Source organism: Bos indicus, chromosome 14 (genome assembly GCF_029378745.1).
Source record: "Bos indicus isolate NIAB-ARS_2022 breed Sahiwal x Tharparkar chromosome 14, NIAB-ARS_B.indTharparkar_mat_pri_1.0, whole genome shotgun sequence".
NCBI lineage: Eukaryota > Metazoa > Chordata > Mammalia > Artiodactyla > Bovidae > Bos > Bos indicus.
In genome coordinates, this window is record NC_091773.1 from 65,181,263 (window position 1) to 65,202,706 (window position 21,444).

A 21,444-nucleotide genomic window follows, 5' to 3' on the forward strand; every position below is an offset into this window, starting at 1 on the left:
AAATGTTATTCAAGGACCTAGGGAGAGAGCAGTGAACAATACAGCCTCACTATTTTCATGGATCTTGCATTTTAGCTGTGGAAAGAAGGATAATAAACTAATATCTTAATGAAATACAGTATTTTGATAGTTGTAGATGTTCTACAAACAATTAAGCAGGATAATAGAACAGAGTGCTGCCAGTTTAAGATAGGATAGTCCAGAAAAGCCACTCAAGTAAAATGGCATTTCATAGAGACAAAAGGCATGAAGTTACTTAGGAAAAAAAATATTCTAGAAGGTGAATTTTAAGTATAAAAGTCCTGCATCAGGAACCTGTTTGGATGGGAAGTGGTCAATGCTTTCATTCTTTAGTGAAACCTTTCATTCTTTAATAACCTTGAGAAAAGCATGAAAGTGAAAGTATCAGGCACTCAGTCTTGTCGGACTCTCTGTGACCCCATAGACTGTAGCCCGCCAGGCTCCTCTGTCCATGGAGTTCTCCAGGCAAGAATACTGGAGTGGGTTGCCTTCCCCTTCTCTAGGGGATCTTCCAAATCCAGGGATCAAGCCCAGGTCTCTGGCATTGCAGGCAGATTCTTTAACATCTGAGCCAGGAGGGAAACTGGTCTCTAACAGCTTTTATAGGGAGTGGAAAGGCATTAAAGGAATCACTAAAAGTTTACAAAGTTATCAATGAGGGCTAGAACTCATTTAAAAAAAAAAAAACAACCAAACACACTGTCAAGAGCTTCAGTAAAGAAGCTTAAATGTCAAACAGTTGGAACAATCCAAGGCTACATTCCTTCCAAGAAACTGCGAATCCACAGCTTCCAAAATACATGAACAACTCAAGTAACTCTATCATAAAAACAATCTAATTAAAAAAATGGGCAGAGGACCTGCATAGACATTTTTCCAAAGGAGACATACAGATGGCCAACAGACACAGGAAAGGATGCTCAACAAAACTAACCATTAGGGAAACGCAAATAAAAACTACAATGAGATGACATCTCACACCTGTCAGAACAGCTGTTATCAAAAACACCATCAATAACAAGTGTTGGGGAGGATGCAGACAAAAGGGAACCTTTTGTGCACTGTTGATGAGAATGTAAATTGGTACAAACACTATGGAAAATAGTATGAAAGCTCCTCAAAAAATTAAAAATGGAACTACAACACAATTTAGCTATTCCACTTCAGGGTATTGATCCAATAAAAACAAGACCACTAGAAAAAGATACGTGTACCCCAATGTTCAGAGGAGCATTATTCACAATACCCAACATATAGAAGAAAGCTCAGTGTCTATCAATAGATGAATTAAAAAACGTGGTATTCGAGGAGGATATCAAACAGGATGGAAGAGTAAAGGACACTGAACTCACCTTCCCCAACAAACATCAAAAATACATCTACACGTGGAGCAGCTCTCACTGAAAACAAACTGGAGACTGGCAAAGAAAAGCAGTTAATTACACAGAACAATGGAAATAAAACTATACGACTGGGTTACAACACATACAGACATAACACTTCTATGAACAGAAAGGAAGAGAGAACAGAACTATGTTCAAATAATTATTTTATAATTTAGCAAAATTAAGTTGAAGTATATCTGAGGTTGAGTGTGATAAATTCAAATGCACAAAATAATTCTTAGATCCATCATTATTTAATGCATAGGAAAAAAAAAATCAATGGAGGAAATGAAATGGTATACTATAATACCCATGAATCAAGGCAAATTGGAAGTGGTCAAATAAGAGATGGCAAGAGTGAATGTAGACATTCTAGGAATCGGAGAACTAAAATGGACTGGAAAGGGTGAATTTAACTCCGATGACCATTATATCTACTACTGTAGGCAGAAATCCCTCAGAAGAAACGGAGTAGCCATCATGGTCAACAAAAGAGTCGGAAATGCAGTACTTGGATGCAATCTCAAAAACGACAGAATAATCTCTGTTTGTTTCCAAGGCAAACCATTCAATATCACAGTAATCAAAGTCTATGCCCCAACCAGGAACGCTGAAGAAGCTGAAGTTGAACGGTTCTGTGAAGACTTATAAGACCTTTTAGAACTAACACCCAAAAGAGATGTCCTTTGCATTATAGGGGACTGGAATGCAAAAGTAGGAAGTCAAGAAACACCTGGAGTAACAGGCAAATTTGGCCTTGGAATACGGAATGAAGCAGGACAAAGACTAATAGTTTTGCCAGGAAAATGCACTGGTCATAGCAAACACCCTCTTCCAACAACACAAGAGAAGACTCTATACATGGACATCACCAGATGGTCAACACCAAAATCAGATTGATTATATTCTTTGCAGCCAAAGATGGAGAAGCTCTATACAGTCAACAAAAACAAGACCAGGAGCTGACTGTGGCTCAGATCATGAACTCCTGATTACCAAATACAGACTTAAACTGAAAAAAGTAGGGAAAACCACTAGACCATTCAGGTATGACCTAAATCAAATCCCTTATGATTATACAGTGGAAGTGAGAAATAGATTGAAGGGCCTAGATCTGATAGATACAGTGCCTGATGAACTACGGAATGAGGTTCGTGACATTGTCCAGGAGACAGGGATCAAGACCATCCCCATGGAAAAGAGATGCAAAAAAGCAAAATGGCTGTCTGTGGAGGCCTTACAAATAGCTGTGAAAAGAAGAGAAGCAAAAAGCAAAGGAGAGAAGGAAAGATATAAGCATCTGAATGCAGAGTTCCAAAGAATAGCAAGAAGAGATAAGAAAGCCTTCTTCAGTGATCAATGCAAAGAAATAGAGGAAAACAACAGAATGGGAAAGACTAGAGATCTCTTCAAGACAATCAGAGATACCAAGGAAACATTTCATGCAAAGATGGGCTCAATAAAGGACAGAAATGGTATGGACCTAACAGAAGCAGAAGATGTTAAGAAGAGGGGGAAAGGATACACAGAAGAACTGTACAAAAAAGATCTTCACAACCCAGATAATCACAATGGTGTGATCACTCACCTAGAGCCAGACATCCTGGAATGTGAAGTCAAGTGGGCCTTAGAAAGCATCACTACGAACAAAGCTAGTGGAGGTGATGGAATTCCAGTTGAGCTATTTCAAATCCTGAAAGATGAGGCTGTGAAAATGCTGCACTCAATATGCCAGCAAATTTGGAAAACTCAGCAGTGGCCACAGGACTGGAAAAGGTCAGTTTTCATTCCAATCCCAAAGAAAGGCAATGCCAAAGAATGCTCAAACTGCCGCACAATTGCACTCATCTCACATGCTAGTAAAGTAAGGCTCAAAATTTTCTAAGCAAGCCAGGCTTCAGCAATATGTGAACCGTGAACTTCCTGATGTTCAAGCTGGGTTTAGAAAAGACAGAGGAACCAGAGATCAAATTGGATCATGGAAAAAGCAAGAGCATTCCAGAAAAACATCTATTTCTGCTTTATTGACTATGCCAAAGCCTTTGACTGTGTGGATCACAATAAACTGTGGAAAATTCTGAAAGAGATGGGAATACCAGACCACCTGACCTGCCTCCCGAGAAATGTGTATGCAGGCCAGGAAGCAACAGTTAGAACTGGACATGGAACAACAGACTGGTTCCAAATAGGAAAAGGACTACGTCAAGGCTGTATATTGTCACCCTGCTTATTTAACTTATATGCAGAGTACATCAGGAGAAACGCTGGGCTGGAAGAAGCACCAGCTGGAATCAAGATTGCCTGGAGAAATATCAAGAACCTCAGATATGCAGATGACACCACCCTTATGGCAGAGAGTGAAGCGGAACTCAAAAGCCTCTTGATGAAAGTGAAAGAGGAGAGTGAAAAAGTTGGCTTAAAGCTCAACATTCAGAAAACGAAGATCATGGCATCTGGTCCCATCGCTTCATGGGAAATAGATGGGGAAACAGTGGAAACAGTGTCACAATTTATTTTTTTGGGCTCCAAAATCACTGCAGATGGTGACTGCAGCCATAAAATTAAAAGACGCTTACTCCTTGGAAGGAAAGTTATGATCAACCTAGATAGGATATTGAAAAGCAGAGACATTACTTTGCCAACAAAGGTCCATCTAGTCAAGGCTATGGTTTTTCCTGTAGTCATGTATGGATGTGAGAGTTGGACTGTGAAGAAGGCTGAGCGCCGAAGAATTGATGCTTTTGACCTGTGGATTTGGAGAAGACTCTTGAGAGTCCCTTGGACTGCAAGGAGATCCAACCAGTCCATTCTGAAGGAGATCAGCACTGGGATTTCTTTGGAAGGAATGATGCTAAAGCTGAAACTCCAGTACTTTGGCCACCTCATGCGAAGAGTTGACTCACTGGAAAAGACTCTGATGCTGGGAGGGATTGGGGGCAGAAGGGGACGACAGAGGATGAGATGGCTGGATGGCATCACTGACTCGATGGACGTGAGTCTGAGTGAACTCCGGGAGTTGGTGATGGACAGGGAGGCCTGGCGTGCTGTGATTCATGGGTTTGCGAAGAGTCGGACATGACTGAGAGACTGAACTGAACTGAATACCCATTTAAAACAAAGAAGGTATAAAAAACAAAGGAACAAAAACACAAGAGAAACAATTAACAAATAGCAAAAGACCAATTAAAATATATCATTACATGAAATACTGATGGTCAAACATGCTACTTAAAAATAAGAGATTGTCAGATTGCACAAAAAATCAAAATCTCAGTGCTGCTGCTGCTAAGTCACTTCAGTCATGTCTGACTCTGTCTGACCCCATAGACGGCAGCCCGACAGGCTCCCCCGTCCCTGGGATTCTCCAGGTAAGAACACTGGAGTGGGTTGTCATTTCCTTCTCCAATGGGTGAAAGTGAAAAGTGAAAGTGAAGTTGCTCAGTCCTGTCAGACTCTTCGAGACCCCATGGACGGCAGCCTACCAGGCTCCTCCGCCCAAGGGATTTTCCAGGCAAGAGTACTGGAGTGGGGTGCCATTGCCTTCTCCGCAAAATCTCATTAAATTCTATTTAAAAGGAAAACACACTGCATATAAAAATTAAAAGTTTCCCTACTAAAAAAATCGTTCACCAGTTCTACATGGCTTCACTGGTGAATTCCATCAAATATTTAAATAAATGATGCCAATCCTCCACAAAGGAAATATATTTCAGAAACATAGGTAGAGAAACAACTTCCCAGCTAATTCTATGAGACCAGTAATAGTGAACTGGAGTCACTCAGTCGTGTCTAACTCTTTGTGACCCCATGGACTGTAGCCCACCAGGCTCCTCCATCCATGGGATTTTCCAGCCAAGAGTACTGGATTGGGTTGCCATTCCCTTCTCCAGGAGATCTTCCCAACCCAGGGATCGAACCTGCTTTGTAGGCAGACACTTTACCATTCTCAACTGGTAAGGAATCCACCTGCAGTGTGGGAGACCTGGGTTCAATCCCTGGATTGGGAAAATCCCCTGGAGAAGGGAATGGCAACTCACTCCAGTATTCTGGCCTGGAGAATTCCATGGACTGTATAGTCCATGGGGTCGCAAAGAGTCAGACACAACTGAGTGACTTTCACTTCACTGTGTGTCAATGAGACCAGTATTACCCTATACAAAAACCAAAGACACTGACAGAAAACTGTAGACTAAAATCCTTTGTAAATATAGATTAAAAAAATTAAAAGGCAAACTATGTTTGGTGTCATATGAAGAGATGACACACTACAGCCACATGGTCTATATCACCAAATCCAAGATTAGTTTAATCAGTTATACAAAACTGATTAATGAAATATATCACATTATAGCATAAAGTGGGGGGAAAAGACACATCATCTCATTAGATTCATAAAAATATTTGATAAAACTCCAAACTACCTCATGATAAAAAGTCTCAATAAACTGAGAAGAAAATGATTCTTCTCAACCTGATGAAGGGCATCTATGAAATCCATAGCAAGAGACTTCCCTGGCAGCCCAGTGGTTGCTGAGAGCTGAGACTCTGAGCTTCCAATGCAGGGGGTCCAGGTTCAATCCCTGGTCAAGGAACTAGGTGCCATATGCCACAACTATAGATCTCATGTGCCTCAAGAAAGATTGAAGATACTGCATGCCGCAACTAATACCTGGAGCAACCAAATAAATAAATAAATCATCTTAAAAGATTCACAGCTACCATCATACTTAACAGTGAAAGTCTAAAGTCTAAACTCTCTTACTTTTAATAGATTAAAAATGTTAAGTACATATAAAATGCTCATGATAAAATAGTAAAAGCAAAATCATGACTGAATATTTTTCTCAGGCATTATTATCTTAATTGTATAATAAATATAATAATTATTTGTTTGTTCAATCGCCAAGTCGTGTCCAACTCTTTGTGACCCCATGGACAGTAGCTGGGGTCCAATCTTCCCTGTTCTTCACTGTCTCTTATAGTTTGCCCAAGTTCATGTCCATGGAATCGGTGATGCCATCCAACCATCTCATCTTCTGTCACCTGCTTCTCCTTCCTTCAATTTTTTTAAGCATCAGAGTCTCTTCTAATGAGTTGTCTGTTCTCATCAGGTAGCCAAAGTACTGGAGCATCATCTTAAGCATCAGTCCTTCCAATTAGTATTCAGGGTTGATTTATTTTAAGATTGACTGGTTTGATCTTCTTACTGTCCAACAGTATCTCAAGACTCTTCTTAAGCACCAGAGTTCGAAAGCATCACTTCTTTGGCACTCTGCCTTCCTTATGGTCCAGCTCTCACATCCATACATGACTACTGGAAAAATCACAGCCTCGACTATATTGGACCTTTGTTGGCCAAGTGATGTCTTCTCTTTTTAACATACTGTCTAGGTTTGCCATAGCTCTCCTGTGAAGAAGCAATCATCTTCTAATTTCATAGCTGCAGTCACCATCCGCAGTGATTTTAGAGCCCAAGAAGAGGAAATCTGTCACAGTTTCCACCTTTTCCCCTTCTATTTGCAATGAAGTGAAGGGACTGGATGCTATGATCTTTGTTTGTTTGTTTTTTAATATTGAGTTTTAAGCTGGCTTTTTCACTCTCCTTTTCCACCCTCATCAAGAGGTTTTTTAGTTCCTCTTTGTTTTCTACCGTTAGAGTGGTATCATCCCCATATTTGAGGTTGTTGACCATTTCTCCCAGCAATACTGACTCCAGCTTGTAACTCATTCAGCACGGTGTTTTGCATGATGTGCTGGGTATATAAGTTAAATAAACAGGGTGACAAAAAACAACCTTGCGGTACTTCTTTCTCAATCCTGAACCAGTCAGTTGTTCCATACAAGGCTCTAACTGTTGCTTCTTGACCCACGTACAGGTTTCTCAGGAGACAGGTAAGATGGTCTGGTATTCTCATTTCTTTAAGAGTTTTCCAGAGTTTTTCATGATTCACACAAAGGCTTTAAGGTAGTCAATTAAACTTTTCTGAATTCTCTTGCTTTCTCTATGATCCAGCAAATGTTGGCAATTTGATCTCTGGTTCCGCTGCCTTTTCTATAACCAGCTTGAACATCTGGAAGTTTTTAGTTCATGTAATGCTGAAGCCTAGCATGCAGGATTTTGAACATAGTCTTACTAGCATGGGGGATGAGTGCAATTGTCTGGTGGTTCGAACATCCTTTGACACTGTCCTTCATTATACATAATGAATATTATATGTGTATATATCACGAAAGTTGAAAGAAAAAACCGACAATGGGAAGAAATTAACAAAACTAAACTGTTAAAAGTAATTATCAAGTGATTTTTATTTATTTTTAATTTTCACCTATATATGTTACTAGCTATCCAAATTTCCTTTAATGAGTGCATTATGCTGTTAGATAAGCCAGACAAAGTAAGACAAATACTGTGTATCACTTGCATATGGAATCTACAAAGTCGAACTCATAGAAATAGAAGAATGGTGGTTACCTGGGGTTGGAGGGTGAGGAAATTGGAGAGATACTGAAGAATTAAAGGGTGCAAACTTGTAAATAACAGATTTGAAGATTTAAGGCCTAGCATTGTGATTATAGTCAACATTACTATATTACACACTTCAAAGTTGCTGAGAGACTAGATCTTAAATATTCTCACCAAAAAAAGAAACGATAATTATATGCCCTGATAGAAATGTTAGTTAACGGTACAGTGATAATCATATTGCAATATATATCAAATTAGCATGATGAATACCTTAAACTTATATAATTTTGTATGTCAACTGTATCTCAATTGAAAAATTCCCTTTAATTAGAATGTTACCTTGGTGTCACTCAAAAACTGTATTTTTAAGATCTTAAGGCTATAAATTTTACAGTTTATTTTTAAAAGGTGAGCAGGATAATAGATCTGCCATACTGGCTTTTGTTTTTAAAATAAATATTTGTATGAATGGAAATGCAAAATTGATTAACAGCAAATAAAGTAAGGTTCCTTGTCTGGCCTTTAAAAGTCACAGAATCCCCAGGTAAACAAAAGATTGAGCAGGATGAATGTGAGTTACTGATGAATGTGAGCTACTGAGAAGAGAACAATGTCTGTAGCAATTATATTAAATATGTTTGGGCAGCTCAACAGCTTAACTTCGTTTGTCATACCTACAGGATGGCCTTCCAAGAAATTTATTTAAAAACAACATCCTCAAGAACAAATCTATAGCTCTTTTCTGGGCTTTCTCTTTTCCCTAGGCCATCCCATTTACATAAGGTTTAAGAATTAAAGTCAAAATTATTGAGTAAAGCTGGGGGAAAAAAAAACTATTGCAATAGTATATCACCATCTTTCAGAATAAGTGGAAATTACAATAATCAAACTATGATATTTAAAAAAAAATCTATATTGTAACAATACATATGAACCACTGAGGTGACCAGAATTACACAGAAAAATAGCTCTCATGTTTTCCATTTTCATATCAGTTTTTATTAAAACTCACTAAATCCAACAACAGCAGAGTTTTAATTTATAAATGATCTCAATATTCCAAGTCTGTCAAAATATTTTAATAAAGTCACAGGCAACTCCTTCAAAGAAGGAAACACAAACTTCTGCTAGGCACAGGGTAGAAACCCATCTGCTCAGAGGTGTGAGCTGGATGTAGCAAATTACATCTGCAAGCCTCACTGCAAATGCTCTCTAATGAAACCCAAGATGTTGATTTTGACCCAAACACCCTACACAGATTGGATCTGGCTATATTAGCAATCATCTCTCCCTTCCACGGCAATTGAAATCAGATGACACATTTCAACAAACAGTTGCACATTCTAAACTTTAGAAGTCTAAGTTCAGTATAGAAGAAGGCTCAGATCTATATAATGAGAACCCTTTTGCTCATTCTATTGATCATCTTTTCGTGTAATGCTAAAGGATTTTTTTTTCATTATGTTCATATGATCATTATGTTTGCACGATCTACTCTATAATTAATGACTAGAACACTGTATTTTGAATCTAAACACTAGTTTCAAAAATAAAATTTTTAACAGAAATTTAGCACTCCAGAATGATAACCAAGGAACACCAAAGACAAAGAGGAAGAGAAAAATAACTTTGCAGGAGCTACAAGTTAAAAAAAAAAAAAAAAGATTAAGAAATAAAATTTCTTCTTAATGAAGAACTTATAAAGACCCTGGTCTTCATAATCATTAGTCAAATGGTGATGAAATAGCAAAATTTTAACTAAATATCCAAAGTTGCTTTCTATAGTGGGATATAGGCAATGAATCAGTGTTTCATTTTTGCTTAAATTACCCTGATTTGGTTTCTGTTGTTTACAACCAAAGAATATCACGGTATACGTAAACTTCATTCTCAAATATTTTTTAAAAGATACTATAAATTTGTCCTAATAGTTTTTCACTTTCCATTTAGTCCTTAGGGCACTATCACCTGACTTGCATTAACACTAGTCCTCTGAAAGTATGATGGTAAGAGAAACCAATCACCCAAAACTGTCAAATTCCTTTCACATCTTTTAATCCTCATCTTGGGATACCCTGGTGGCTCAGGAGGTAAAGAATCTACCTGCAATTTGGGAGACCTGGTTCCATCCCTGGGTTGGGAAGATCCCCTGGAGAAAGACATGGCAACCCACTCCAGTATTCTTGCCTGGAGAATTCCGGTCTTCTTTTTCCTTTTCAGTCAACATTACTGTTCTCCCCTTTTTCTATATGGATTATACATTTCTCTCTATATAAGTGACTTCAGGTGATGACATCTTTTTTCATCATTTTCCCTGCTATCACATTATATATCTCTAACAATGATTCCTCTTTTGAGCTCCAGACCTAAATATGCAATGGCTTATTAGATACATTTACTTGAATGTCCCACAAACACTTCACAGTATGCACCAAGCTAAATTCATCATTCCCATCTTTCACATCCAAAACTAAATGTTTTTATTTATTATCATAACATTAACCATATAAACTTCTACATAGATATCCAGGCTAGGAACTATGGAGTCATTCTACATATTTACTTCTCTTTCACTATCTATAACTAATACAGTCACAAAGTTGAGCCAACTTTTTGTTAATCTCAATTATGTCTCTCTTCTTTCCCATTTTATCCATTCCTACCACCACCATTCTGGTTTAAATAGTCATGTTTTTATACAACTATCATAGCTAGCTGCAATATCTAATCTCCTTGCCCCCAGTTTTCTTATCTTTCCCTGTGCCATGTCCCCCAGACCCCCACCAAATCCACTGACTACATTTATCAAAAAACAGTTCAGTTCAGTTCAGTCGCTCAGTCGTGTCCGACTCTTTCCGATCCCATGAATCGCAGCACGTCAGGCCTCCATGTCCATCACCAACTCCCAGAGTTCACTCAGACTCACGTCCATCGAGTCAATGATGCCATCCAGCCATCTCATCCTCTGTTGTCCCCTTCTCCTCCTGACCCCAATCCCTCCCAGCATCAGAGTCTTTTCCAGTGAGTCAACTCCTCGCATGAGGTGGTCAAAGTACTGGAGTTTCAGCTTTAGCATCATCCCTTCCAATTAAACAAAAATGCTGTGCTCAGTTGCTCAGATGTGTCCAACTCTTTGTGACCCCTCCATGGGCTGTAGCCTGCCAGGCTCCTCTGTCCATGGGGATTCTCCAGGCAAGAATACCAGAGTGGGCTGCCATGCCCTTCTCCAGGGGTTCTTCCTGACCCAGGGATCGAACCCAGGTCTCCCTCATTGCAGGCGGATACTTCACTGTCTGAGCCACCAGGGAAGCCAAAACAAAAACGAACATGAAACAACAGTAACAGAGGAAGAGACTAGAAAGGAGTATATTTGGAGGGTGGTATATAGATTTAGACACATTCCGTATGTGGTTGAACATGAATGACTGAAAATATTTATCTACATTCTGAAACCAGGAAATCAACAGTGAAAGAGAAAAATAGCATTATAAATCAAAATGAGGATGAGAACAGAAGACAAAACAGCAGATGTGTAACATCGATTTTTTTTTAAATTATAAATATAGCAAGTGACTGATGCACAGAGAAATAAACTATAAAGGTTCAATCTGATTCATGACATCCATCATTCAACAGGTTCTAATACTCAAATATGTTGGAAAAAAGACAATGCAGAGTGACACTGAAACCAGAACTGGTTGAAAACTGAAAATGAACAGACCTCTGGATTCTTTCTCCATCTATGCACAGATACAAAGATACAAAGTAAAGTACTCTTTACACATATGCATCAAAGGGTTCTATGCAAATATTTTTACAAACAACTTTTAAAATGAAAAAAACATATTTGTGGTATTTCATAAGAAGTTAGTATCTATAATTTTCTAATATCTGAAAAAGTTTTAAATATCTTGAAATAATCTCCTTTCTTCAGGGTAGGGTAGGCCAATGCAATAACCAGGTGGTTAAAAAATTGTTTCTACTTTAGGTTTCCATGGTGATTATGTAGTCACTCTGTAGTCTCCTAGGGAGTATGAAAAATAGACTTTAGAAGTTTCTATTTGATTCTAGTTCTCTCCATCTGGTAAATGATTTTTTTTAAGTTGAAAATAAACTACGATTCTAGAAAAAAGAATCACAGAATATAATAACATCAAATGCTTTAAAAAGGGAGATTTCTGTAGTTCTTAACTCATTCATAATATATTGGAAAAACAAGATAAGAATAAAACAATTTATCAAATAAAAAGGACAAACAGTTGAAGTTGGCAGGAGAGTTACAGAAAGAAGGATTTTAAATGAGTATTGAAGAGATACCAAATAATACAGTAGTGCATATATATTACTCCTTTCATAAAATCCATTGCGGGGGGGGCAGCTATAATATTGTCATAACATCTTTAAATTACTGGGAGATTCTACTTCCAGAAACAATGGCAGATTTAGTGCCCTGAATGACTTTTGCACTAAAAACAAATGAAAATCAATGTATTTATAAAATGTTACTATGCCACACATACCACGATTAAAACTCACATCTGTTAACATAAACACACACAAGTACACACACTCCATAAAATCATTAATAAGCTTCTCCCAATAGTAAACATTATTAAGGCCAGGGAATAGAAGAAGCCAGAAATTAAGAGATAAGCAAAACAAATAGCCTGAGGCATTTCTAAACAGGTAAAATTTGAACACTCTCCTGTTCACACTAAGGCAGATAAAGACAAAGCCTTAGACCAATTTGCAGTGTAGAACTTAATAGGACACAAGGCTTCCATGCAATTCACTACGATAATAACCTTAGGGTAGGTGAAGGTGAAGTCGCTCAGTCATATCCGACTCTCTGTGATCCCGTGGACTGTAGCCTACCAGGCTTCTCCGTCCATGGGATTCTCCAGGCAAGAATACTGGAGTGGTTTACCATTTCCTTCTCCAGGGGATCTTCCTGACCCAGGGACTGAACCCGGGGCTCCCACATTGGAGGCAGACGCTTTAACCTCTGAGCCACCAGGGAAGTGTTAGGGTAAACCATAAATGAAACTGTGCCATTTTTCCCATTAATTTATGGTTTTAGGTATCAAGATATAGGTTAAATCTGAAGAAAAAGAGGCTCTAAGGGGACTACAGAAGATCATCGGTAATATTTTTGATCTTGATTTAGATGTAGGCAACATGAGTAGCTTTAGTATAAAATGTACCAAGCTGTGTACTAAAAATCGCACAATTTTGTATATGATACAGTTAAATTCTAGCTTATTAAAATTAAATGAACAACTTTAACAGCGTATCAGACACAACTTTAAAAAACTAATGAAATGAAGGATCAAAGAAATTACTGAGAATGCAGGTCATCAAGTCAAAGAGAAAAAACACAGAAGTATAAAGAAGATACAAGAATGATGCAGCCAAAAAAAGTGAAAAATTCTAAAATATATAAGAGAAAGAATAAGACACAGGTAATACGCAGGTCAGGAAGCAACAGATAGAACTGGACATGGAACAACAGACTGGTTCCAAATAGGAAAAGGAGTCCATCAAGCCTGTATATTGTCGCCCTGCTTATTTAACTTATATGCAGAGTACATCATGAGAAACGCTGGGCTGGAAGAAGCACCAGCTGGAATCAGGATTGCTGGGAGAAATATCAAGAACCTCAGATATGCAGATGACACCACCCTTATGGCAGAGAGTGAAGAGGAACTCAAAAGCCTCTTGATGAAAGTGAAAGTGGACAGTGAAAAAGTTGGCTTAAAGCTCAACATTCAGAAAACGAAGATCATGGCATCTGGTTCCCATCACTTCATGGGAAATAGATGGGAGAACAGTGGAAACAGTGTCAGACTTTATTTTTCTGGACTCCAAAATCACTACAGATGGTGACTGCAGCCATGAAATTAAAAGACGCTTACTCCTTAGAAGGAAAGTTATGATCAACCTAGATAGCATATTCAAAAGCAGAGACATTACTTTGCCAACAAAGGTCTGTCTAGTCAAGGCTATGGTTTTTCCAATGGTCATGTATGGATGTGAAAGTTGGACTGTGAAGAAAGCTGAGCACCGAAGAATTGATGCTTTTGAACTGTGGTGTTGGAGAAGACTCTTGAGAGTTCCTTGGACTGCAAGGAGATCCAACCAGTCCATTCTAAAGGAGATCAGTCCTGGGTGTTCTTTGGAAGGACTGATTCTAAAGCTGAAACTCCAATACTTTGGCCACTTCATGCGAAGAGTTGACTCACTGGAAAAGACTCTGATGCTGGGAGGGATTGGGGGCAGGAGGAAAAGGGGATGAGAGAGGATGAGATGGCTGGATGGCATCACCGACTCGATGGACAAGAGTTTGGGTGACCTCCGGGAGTTGGTGATGGACAGGGAAGCCTGGCGTGCTGCAATTCATGGGGTCACAAAGAGTCGGACACAACTGAGTAACTGAACTGAACTGAACTGAATATCTGAATAGATCATGCCAGAAAACTTGGAGAAATCTTTATGGCTTTTATAGACACCAATATAAAAACTTTAAAACACAAAGATTTAAAAATTTTTTAAAGTTGCCAGAAGGAAGGACAAAATATCTTCAAGGAAACATAAACTGCAAGTGAATCTCTCAATAGGACAATGAAAAGCACAAGAGTCAGCACAACAGTATCTTTAATTGGTGGTGGTTTAGTTGCTAAGTCGTGTTCAACTCTTGCAACCCCATGAACTGTAGCCCTCCAAGCTCCCCTGTCCATGGGATTCTCCTGGCAAGAATACTGGAGTGGGTTGCCATTTCCTTCTCCAGGAAATCTTTCTGACTCAGGAATCGAACACAGGTCTCCTGCATTGCAGGCAGATTCTTTACCAACTGAGCTACAAGGAAAGCCTCTGTATCTTTAATAGGCTGGACTAAAATAATAAGAAATTACATACCTAGCAATAAATCTGGATATATAAATTATGTATCTAGTGAAATTAAAAAATATTCAAACAAAATTCACTTTGATAACCACGTATCATCACAAAAAGGCAAATGGAAAATGATCTGCCATAGGATAGAGGACTGAATTATAAGAAGGCATGTCTAGAAAGGCACTAGTTCAAGAGTCAGCAAACATGGCCCAAGACCAAATCTGACTATCAGATTTTATAAATAAAGCTTCACAGATACACAGTCATTGACTTATTGTCTATGGCTGTTTCTGCATGCCAAAAGAGGGTTCAGAAGTGGCAAAAAGACCAAGAAATGGATAAAATTGAAAACATTCACTATCTGACTCTTGATTCCCTGGTGGCTCAGACAGTAAAGAACCTGCCTGCAATGCAGAAAGCCCAGGTTCAATCCGTGGATGGGGAAAATGCCCCAGAGAATAGAATGGATATCCACTCCAGTATTCTTGCCTGGAGAATTCCATGAACAGAGGAGACTGGGTGGTTAGAGTCCATGGTTGCAGAGAGTTGCAGGGTTGCAGAGGGTGGGACACAACTGAGCGACTAACACTTTTCTGCACTAAGTAAGTGTTCCAAACCCTGTCCTGATTATATACTCACAATAAATACAAGCAATTATTCTTTAAATGATGGCCTATTAATCCAGAGAGGATGAATGAATTCAAGTATTTTCAGACCTGTGTGTGTTCAGAAGCACAGTAAATAGCTTGTTTTAATGCATAATTTAATACACTAAATAAGCAAGTTAAGATTTCTAGACCTAGAGTTGACTTTAATCAAAAAGTGCTAATTTCTAATATAAAAAAGAAAAAGAATAGTTAAGGGATAATTTCCAAAACAGCAGGGGATAAATGAATTACAATTAACATATATAACAGTATAAAGGAAACATTTTTATTTACATAATTAAATTCAAACAATTAAGATAATGAAAAGACTGGGAGGATGGGAGAGAATATTTGCAAGTTACATATTTATTAAAGGTCTGATATCAGAATATATAAAGAACTCTTATTATAACTCAACAATAAAGAGAAAAATAACTAAAAAGTAGGCAAAGAATTTGAATATAAGAAGAAAATACAAAACAAGATCTACAATGGCCAATAAGCACATGAAAAGATGCTCAACATCATCAGACATTAGGGAAATGAAAATCAAAACCACGAGATAACACTTCATAGCAACTGGTATGGCTGGAAACAAGACAGTAACAATACCACAATAATAAGTGGTGACACAGATACAGATAAATTAATGTTGTGCATCAACTGTACTTCAGTATAAAAAATTAGAACCTCCATTCTCTGATGTGGGATTGCAAAAGGGAACAGACATTTTGATAAATAGTCCATCAGTTTCAAAGATAAGGACAGAGTTACCAAATGACCCAACAATTCTACTATATGCATCTAAAAGAAATGATGCTGAAGCTGAGGCTCCAATACTTTGGCCACCTGATGCGAAGAACTCACTCATTGGAAAAGACCCTGATGCTGGGAAAGAATGAACGCAGGAGGAGAAGGGGTGACAGAGAGAGACATTTGGATGCCATCACGGACTCGATGGACATGAGTTTGAGCAAGCTCCGGGAGCTGGTGATGGACAGGGAAGCATGGCATGCTGCAGTCCACGGGGATGCAAACAGTTGGACACAACTTAGCAACTGAATTGAATGGAATTGAATAGAAATTAAAACATATGTCCATGCGAAAAGTGTACAAGAATGATCATAGCAGCATTATTTATAATCACTAAAAAGTAGAAACAACACAAATGTCCATCAAATAATGAATAAATGTGGTATATTCATAAAATGAATTTTTATTCAGCTATAAAAAGGAATGAAGACATACATACTACAACGTGAATCAACCTTGAAATTTATGGTAAGTGAAAGAAGCCAGTCAGAAGAGAACACAAGTTTTTTCATTCCAATCATGAAATGTCTAAAACAAGCAAATTCATAGAAAGACAGTTCCTAGGGGACTTGCGGGATGGGAGCAGAGGACTAAGTGCTAATGATGTACCAATTATTTTTACAGTGATAATACTATGCTAATATTAGATGCTGATGTTGCATAAAAACTAAATACACTAAAAATCATCTAATTATATACTTTAAAAGGAGGAATTTTACAATATGTGAAATTTTAGCAATGAGTTTTAACAAAAATCAAGATACAAATCAATTTTTAAAAAATCATTCCAGAGTTATTTTTTTTTTTAAGAGGAAGCACTCCCCAGCTCACTTTATGAAGCTAGCATATCCTTAATAGGACACATAACACCTATTGTGATAATAAGGAATTTCCTGTAACCAAAAATGAATAGCAAATAACAGCTATGCCCAATATGCTAGAGAAAGAATCAAAACAAAGAGCACTTCACAAGAACTCTTAAGTTCCTTCTAAGTACTAGAATTCTATGATTTTATGATAATAGTATTCATGTCGTTAAGTACCAACTCTAATTTCTGGATAAAATCATGCTTACATAAGCCTAACAAAATTAGATTTCAATGGAAATCACAACAGAGAAAGGGAGACAGAAATCAACATTAAGTCAAAGTAAAAAAAATTGAAGACTTCACTAACTTTTCAATAACAATATGTGTGGTAATCTGAACGATGTCCGGATTTAGACACTTACATCCTAATAATATGAACAAGGTGTTGACCTATTTAGCACTGTCAAAAATCTGAGGCTTGTTATTAAAATATAGATTCACACTACTGACTTTGTGACTCAAAACTTTTCCAGGCTCACATAGTTTGAAATGAATGCATCCAAGTTCAAAGGGTATGAACCTGCAACTGAAAACACTGCAACATCAGAAATCCAGTATTTATTAAAGAAAGAGCCTTGGTTCCAATCCTCACACAATTATCTACTTTATTTAAATAAATGAGTAATCTAGAAATATATCAAGCTTGATATAAATGGTGTAAACAATAAACACATAGACAATTTCTGTGTTTATGATACATCTATTTGTAAGTCAAGTGGCTTAAGTTAAAATAAACCTACTTATAATTCTTACTTCAGCTTAATGCAAACATCTGAAAACAACTTTCTTCTCAAGTTAATTTTATTTGTGCTTAGCATTTCAGTGATTATACTATATACCATATAATCTTTGGCAGATAGTCTCTGTCTATATATATATGTATGTTGTCTTCATCTATATATAATAAAAGGTGTGGCTATCAATAAACAGCATCACTTAGTTCATTTACTTTATACATCTGTCTTTTCAGAACTACTTTGTAGATCACTTAGTTCATTTCCATTAAGTTCTTCCAATGAGAAGACTGATTTAGAGATGCACTGGCATAATTAAAAAAAAAAAACAGTAAAACTGAAAGTATCAGTATAAAATATAATAACCATAGGAAGACTTTAAAATAAAAATGTACCTTCTTCAAGGATGGGTCGTGGGATGACAAACGGAATCTCCTGGAGAGGGTCCATATACTTGTGGCCAGCACTAACAATCTTTATTTGAGGCAAACAGAGGGCAAGCGTTCCTGGCATGCTCGTTTGTCCATGGTACCAACTTCTTACTGTTCCAGGAATGTCACCAGATACAATTGTACTAGGAGAAGGCAAACTATCATTTGGGATAAACACACAACAAGACTGTACTTCAAGCTAGAAGAGAAAAACAGAATCAAAATATTTGGATCAGATTAAGTTTGAGAATAAACAAATCTCAATCACCTAATATCTTTACCAGAATACACAGGCAAGCCCAAAAAAGAAAATGTCCCATACTTATGTCTTCATCAGTTGATTTTACTAAAGAATACGACAAACACTGGAAAAGGTATTGTTTCTTGCTATAAATTTGATCAAAAGAGCACAATGACATGAAATGAAAACATAGCTGCCTTTCCACAGTTCTTTCCAAGAAACATGATTGAGTTAGAAAATGTGCTGGCAAAAAAAGGTGAGAAAATCCTACTTTTTTTGCAGTTCATTACATTTTGTTAACACCAGCTAAGGGGTTAGAGCTGACTAGCATTTTGCTGCTCTTACTTTAAAAAATAAAAAAACCACAAACATCTATTTCTATGTGAATTTGTCCCTTTGTCTTTCATTTTACAGATAGAAATTTAAGAAAAAATACTTTAAATGCTCAGATTATATCTCTAGATAAACATTAAAGGAGAACACGTTAGTAACATAGTAATGAAGAAAATTCAGGAGACTTAAAAATCAGAGCGCTATTCCTTACTTTTATCATATGTTGATTTATTACCTAAATTGTGATTTCATGTGAAATTTTTATGCTTCCTTATCCCCAGTGTACTTAGGTTTCCAGCCCCTAACAGAGTTAAAGTAAGACTAAGCAAGACCAAATAAAAAACTGAGTACATCATGAGTACTTAATTCAAAAGGTATGCTTAAGTTAAAGCCTATTAGTCTAAGTTGACTTTATTACAAGGTAATATTCTGTACCTGGCTAGTAAACTGCCCCAACGGTGTAGCATACTTGAATTATTTTTAATAAAATACAAAATATAACCTGCTAATTTTCTATAAAATAATTGGCATACAAAGCTATTACCTGAACGTATTATCTAATAAAAACTAAACTTTGTTTGCTTGATAAATGTTTGGATAGTCTAGCAACTTAAAATAACAAAGAGACCATATTTTACAAAAGATAACTAAGACTACAGTCATAGATGTACTCCTGGGGTTAATATATTTCTTAGTGAGAGCATGGTATGTAACAGGTCTGAATTCCTTGATATGATAAATAATTTGCCAGTCTTATAAGTGCACTTACTCATTTTCCCTTCAGTATTTCTGTGCATGGATAAACCAATGAATTCAGTGAAGAAAAATGTAAGTAAAAATTTACAAAAATAAGTACACCGGTTCATACAGTATGAAAATTTTTAGTTCTAGAATTTAATCTTGTAGATTACATGATTTTAAAATGTATATGTTAAGTAGTTCATCACTGACTTAAGATCACATTTCTAACTTCTGAAACCGAAGTGTATGTTGTCTCAAATATGTTACATTTTGTTTCAAACATGTAACATAATTCATTAGTGATGCTAAAGTGCACAAGTTAGAGTGTCACACTGACAGCATATTCTCCTACATTAACTATGGTTATAAGCTCAAATAATGACGGGTCAGTATTTAACATTTTATTGTAGATACTGATGCTATGTTGACAAATGCTTTCAACAATGTGAGGTAATTAGTTTAATATGTCACTGTATACAAATTTATACATAGATGTCTTGAGAAACAAATTTAAATTGTGCCAAAATTTCCATAATCACAATATATTCTAAGTTTCTACTAATTCAGATATAAATTATTTAATCAAATCAAAACAACCTGAGCAATGCATATAAAACCAACAGTACATTAATCTGATACACATAACAACATTAAAAAATAAGCTTTCTAAAAAATGATACATGTTGTGGGGATTCTTTTAATGATAAGAACTAAAACATATAATCCAAATTGCTCAAACTTGTTATAATGTTACATCTATTATATATACTAAAGCTAACACATAAATCTTTTTACACTTTTAAAATAACTGTTAAACTGTATGTCTAAAATTTTGGTTTTAATGTAAAATGTTGAGTGATTTATGTAAGTGAATATAAATCTGCAGCAGTAAATTTTGCATTAATGTAAGGATCTGACAATCCAAGGGAAAGAAAATGAAGTAATCTGCCAGTAAGAAGTCCTCAAACCGGGGGTCAGATCATGTTCATGGAAACCATCTGGTTGGGACCCTCTGAGCCACACCAAACACAAATGATCTTTTAAAAAAAATATCCTATTCATTAATGCATCACAGCTGCACTGACTGTTACTTCATTTTTCCATGGCAACATCCTTTCTGTTTCAAGGATCTTATTTCAGTTTTGGTAGCAACATGTTCTTTCGCCAATATTGAACACATTCATGTGTTAAAGTGAAGGGATTATTACAAATTCTTGAAGTAGAACCACCTCTATTTTGATTCCTATTAGGTCAAGGGCTACATAGCTAAGTATCACATCCTGAGGATAAACCACTAAAGTAGAAATTATTTGGTATTATTTCAATAAGTGAAATGATTATCATGCAATTTTTCTGAAGGTCCAAGTTCTATTTTTTCCTGAAATTTCAAGTGCTGCTTAAAAAGATATATGACATTGTGTACTCCCTATCCTCTATAAGTACAGTTTGGTAACCTTTGATTTTTCTAATGTATGCATTCTACAACTATGATCACAACTCAGTTAAAAAGAAGAAACTAAGACGGGCTTCATTTATGCATTAACATAATAAGCATTTTAATTCGCAAACTGTCCATCATATAGACTAACTTTATATAAATGCTTTACAATGTTATACCATATTTTCTGCTCTTTAAAACAATGCTCCTATTTCCCAAATGTTTTCCTTTCTTCAAAACTTAAAAATCTAGTGATAATTGTATTCAGAAAATTTATATAGAATAAAATGTTCTCTGAATGAATGTATTTACTCCTCAGGACACAGTTTCAAATAAAAAATAAGAATGAAGAAACAATGCAGTTTGTATTTTCATTCACTTTTTCTTTCTTTTATTCATGCATTCTTTAACAGTCACCATTTACTGAGCTT

At 36.6% G+C, this 21,444-nt stretch overlaps 1 protein-coding gene across 21 annotated transcripts in view; it reads right to left on the reverse strand.

Moving 5' to 3' along the window:
* VPS13B (vacuolar protein sorting 13 homolog B) overlaps positions 1–21,444 on the reverse strand; it is an 807,303-nt gene that overhangs the window by 417,796 nt on the left and 368,063 nt on the right. For all 21 annotated transcript variants that reach the window (XR_011570715.1, XR_011570716.1, XM_070803099.1 and 18 more), the window contains one exon: positions 18,225–18,459. Coding sequence is in view for 19 of the 21 variants with exons in the window: in XM_070803099.1 (XP_070659200.1) it covers positions 18,225–18,459 (235 nt within the window). In the remaining 2 variants the exon portion in view is untranslated. The remainder of the gene's footprint in view (positions 1–18,224; positions 18,460–21,444) is intronic.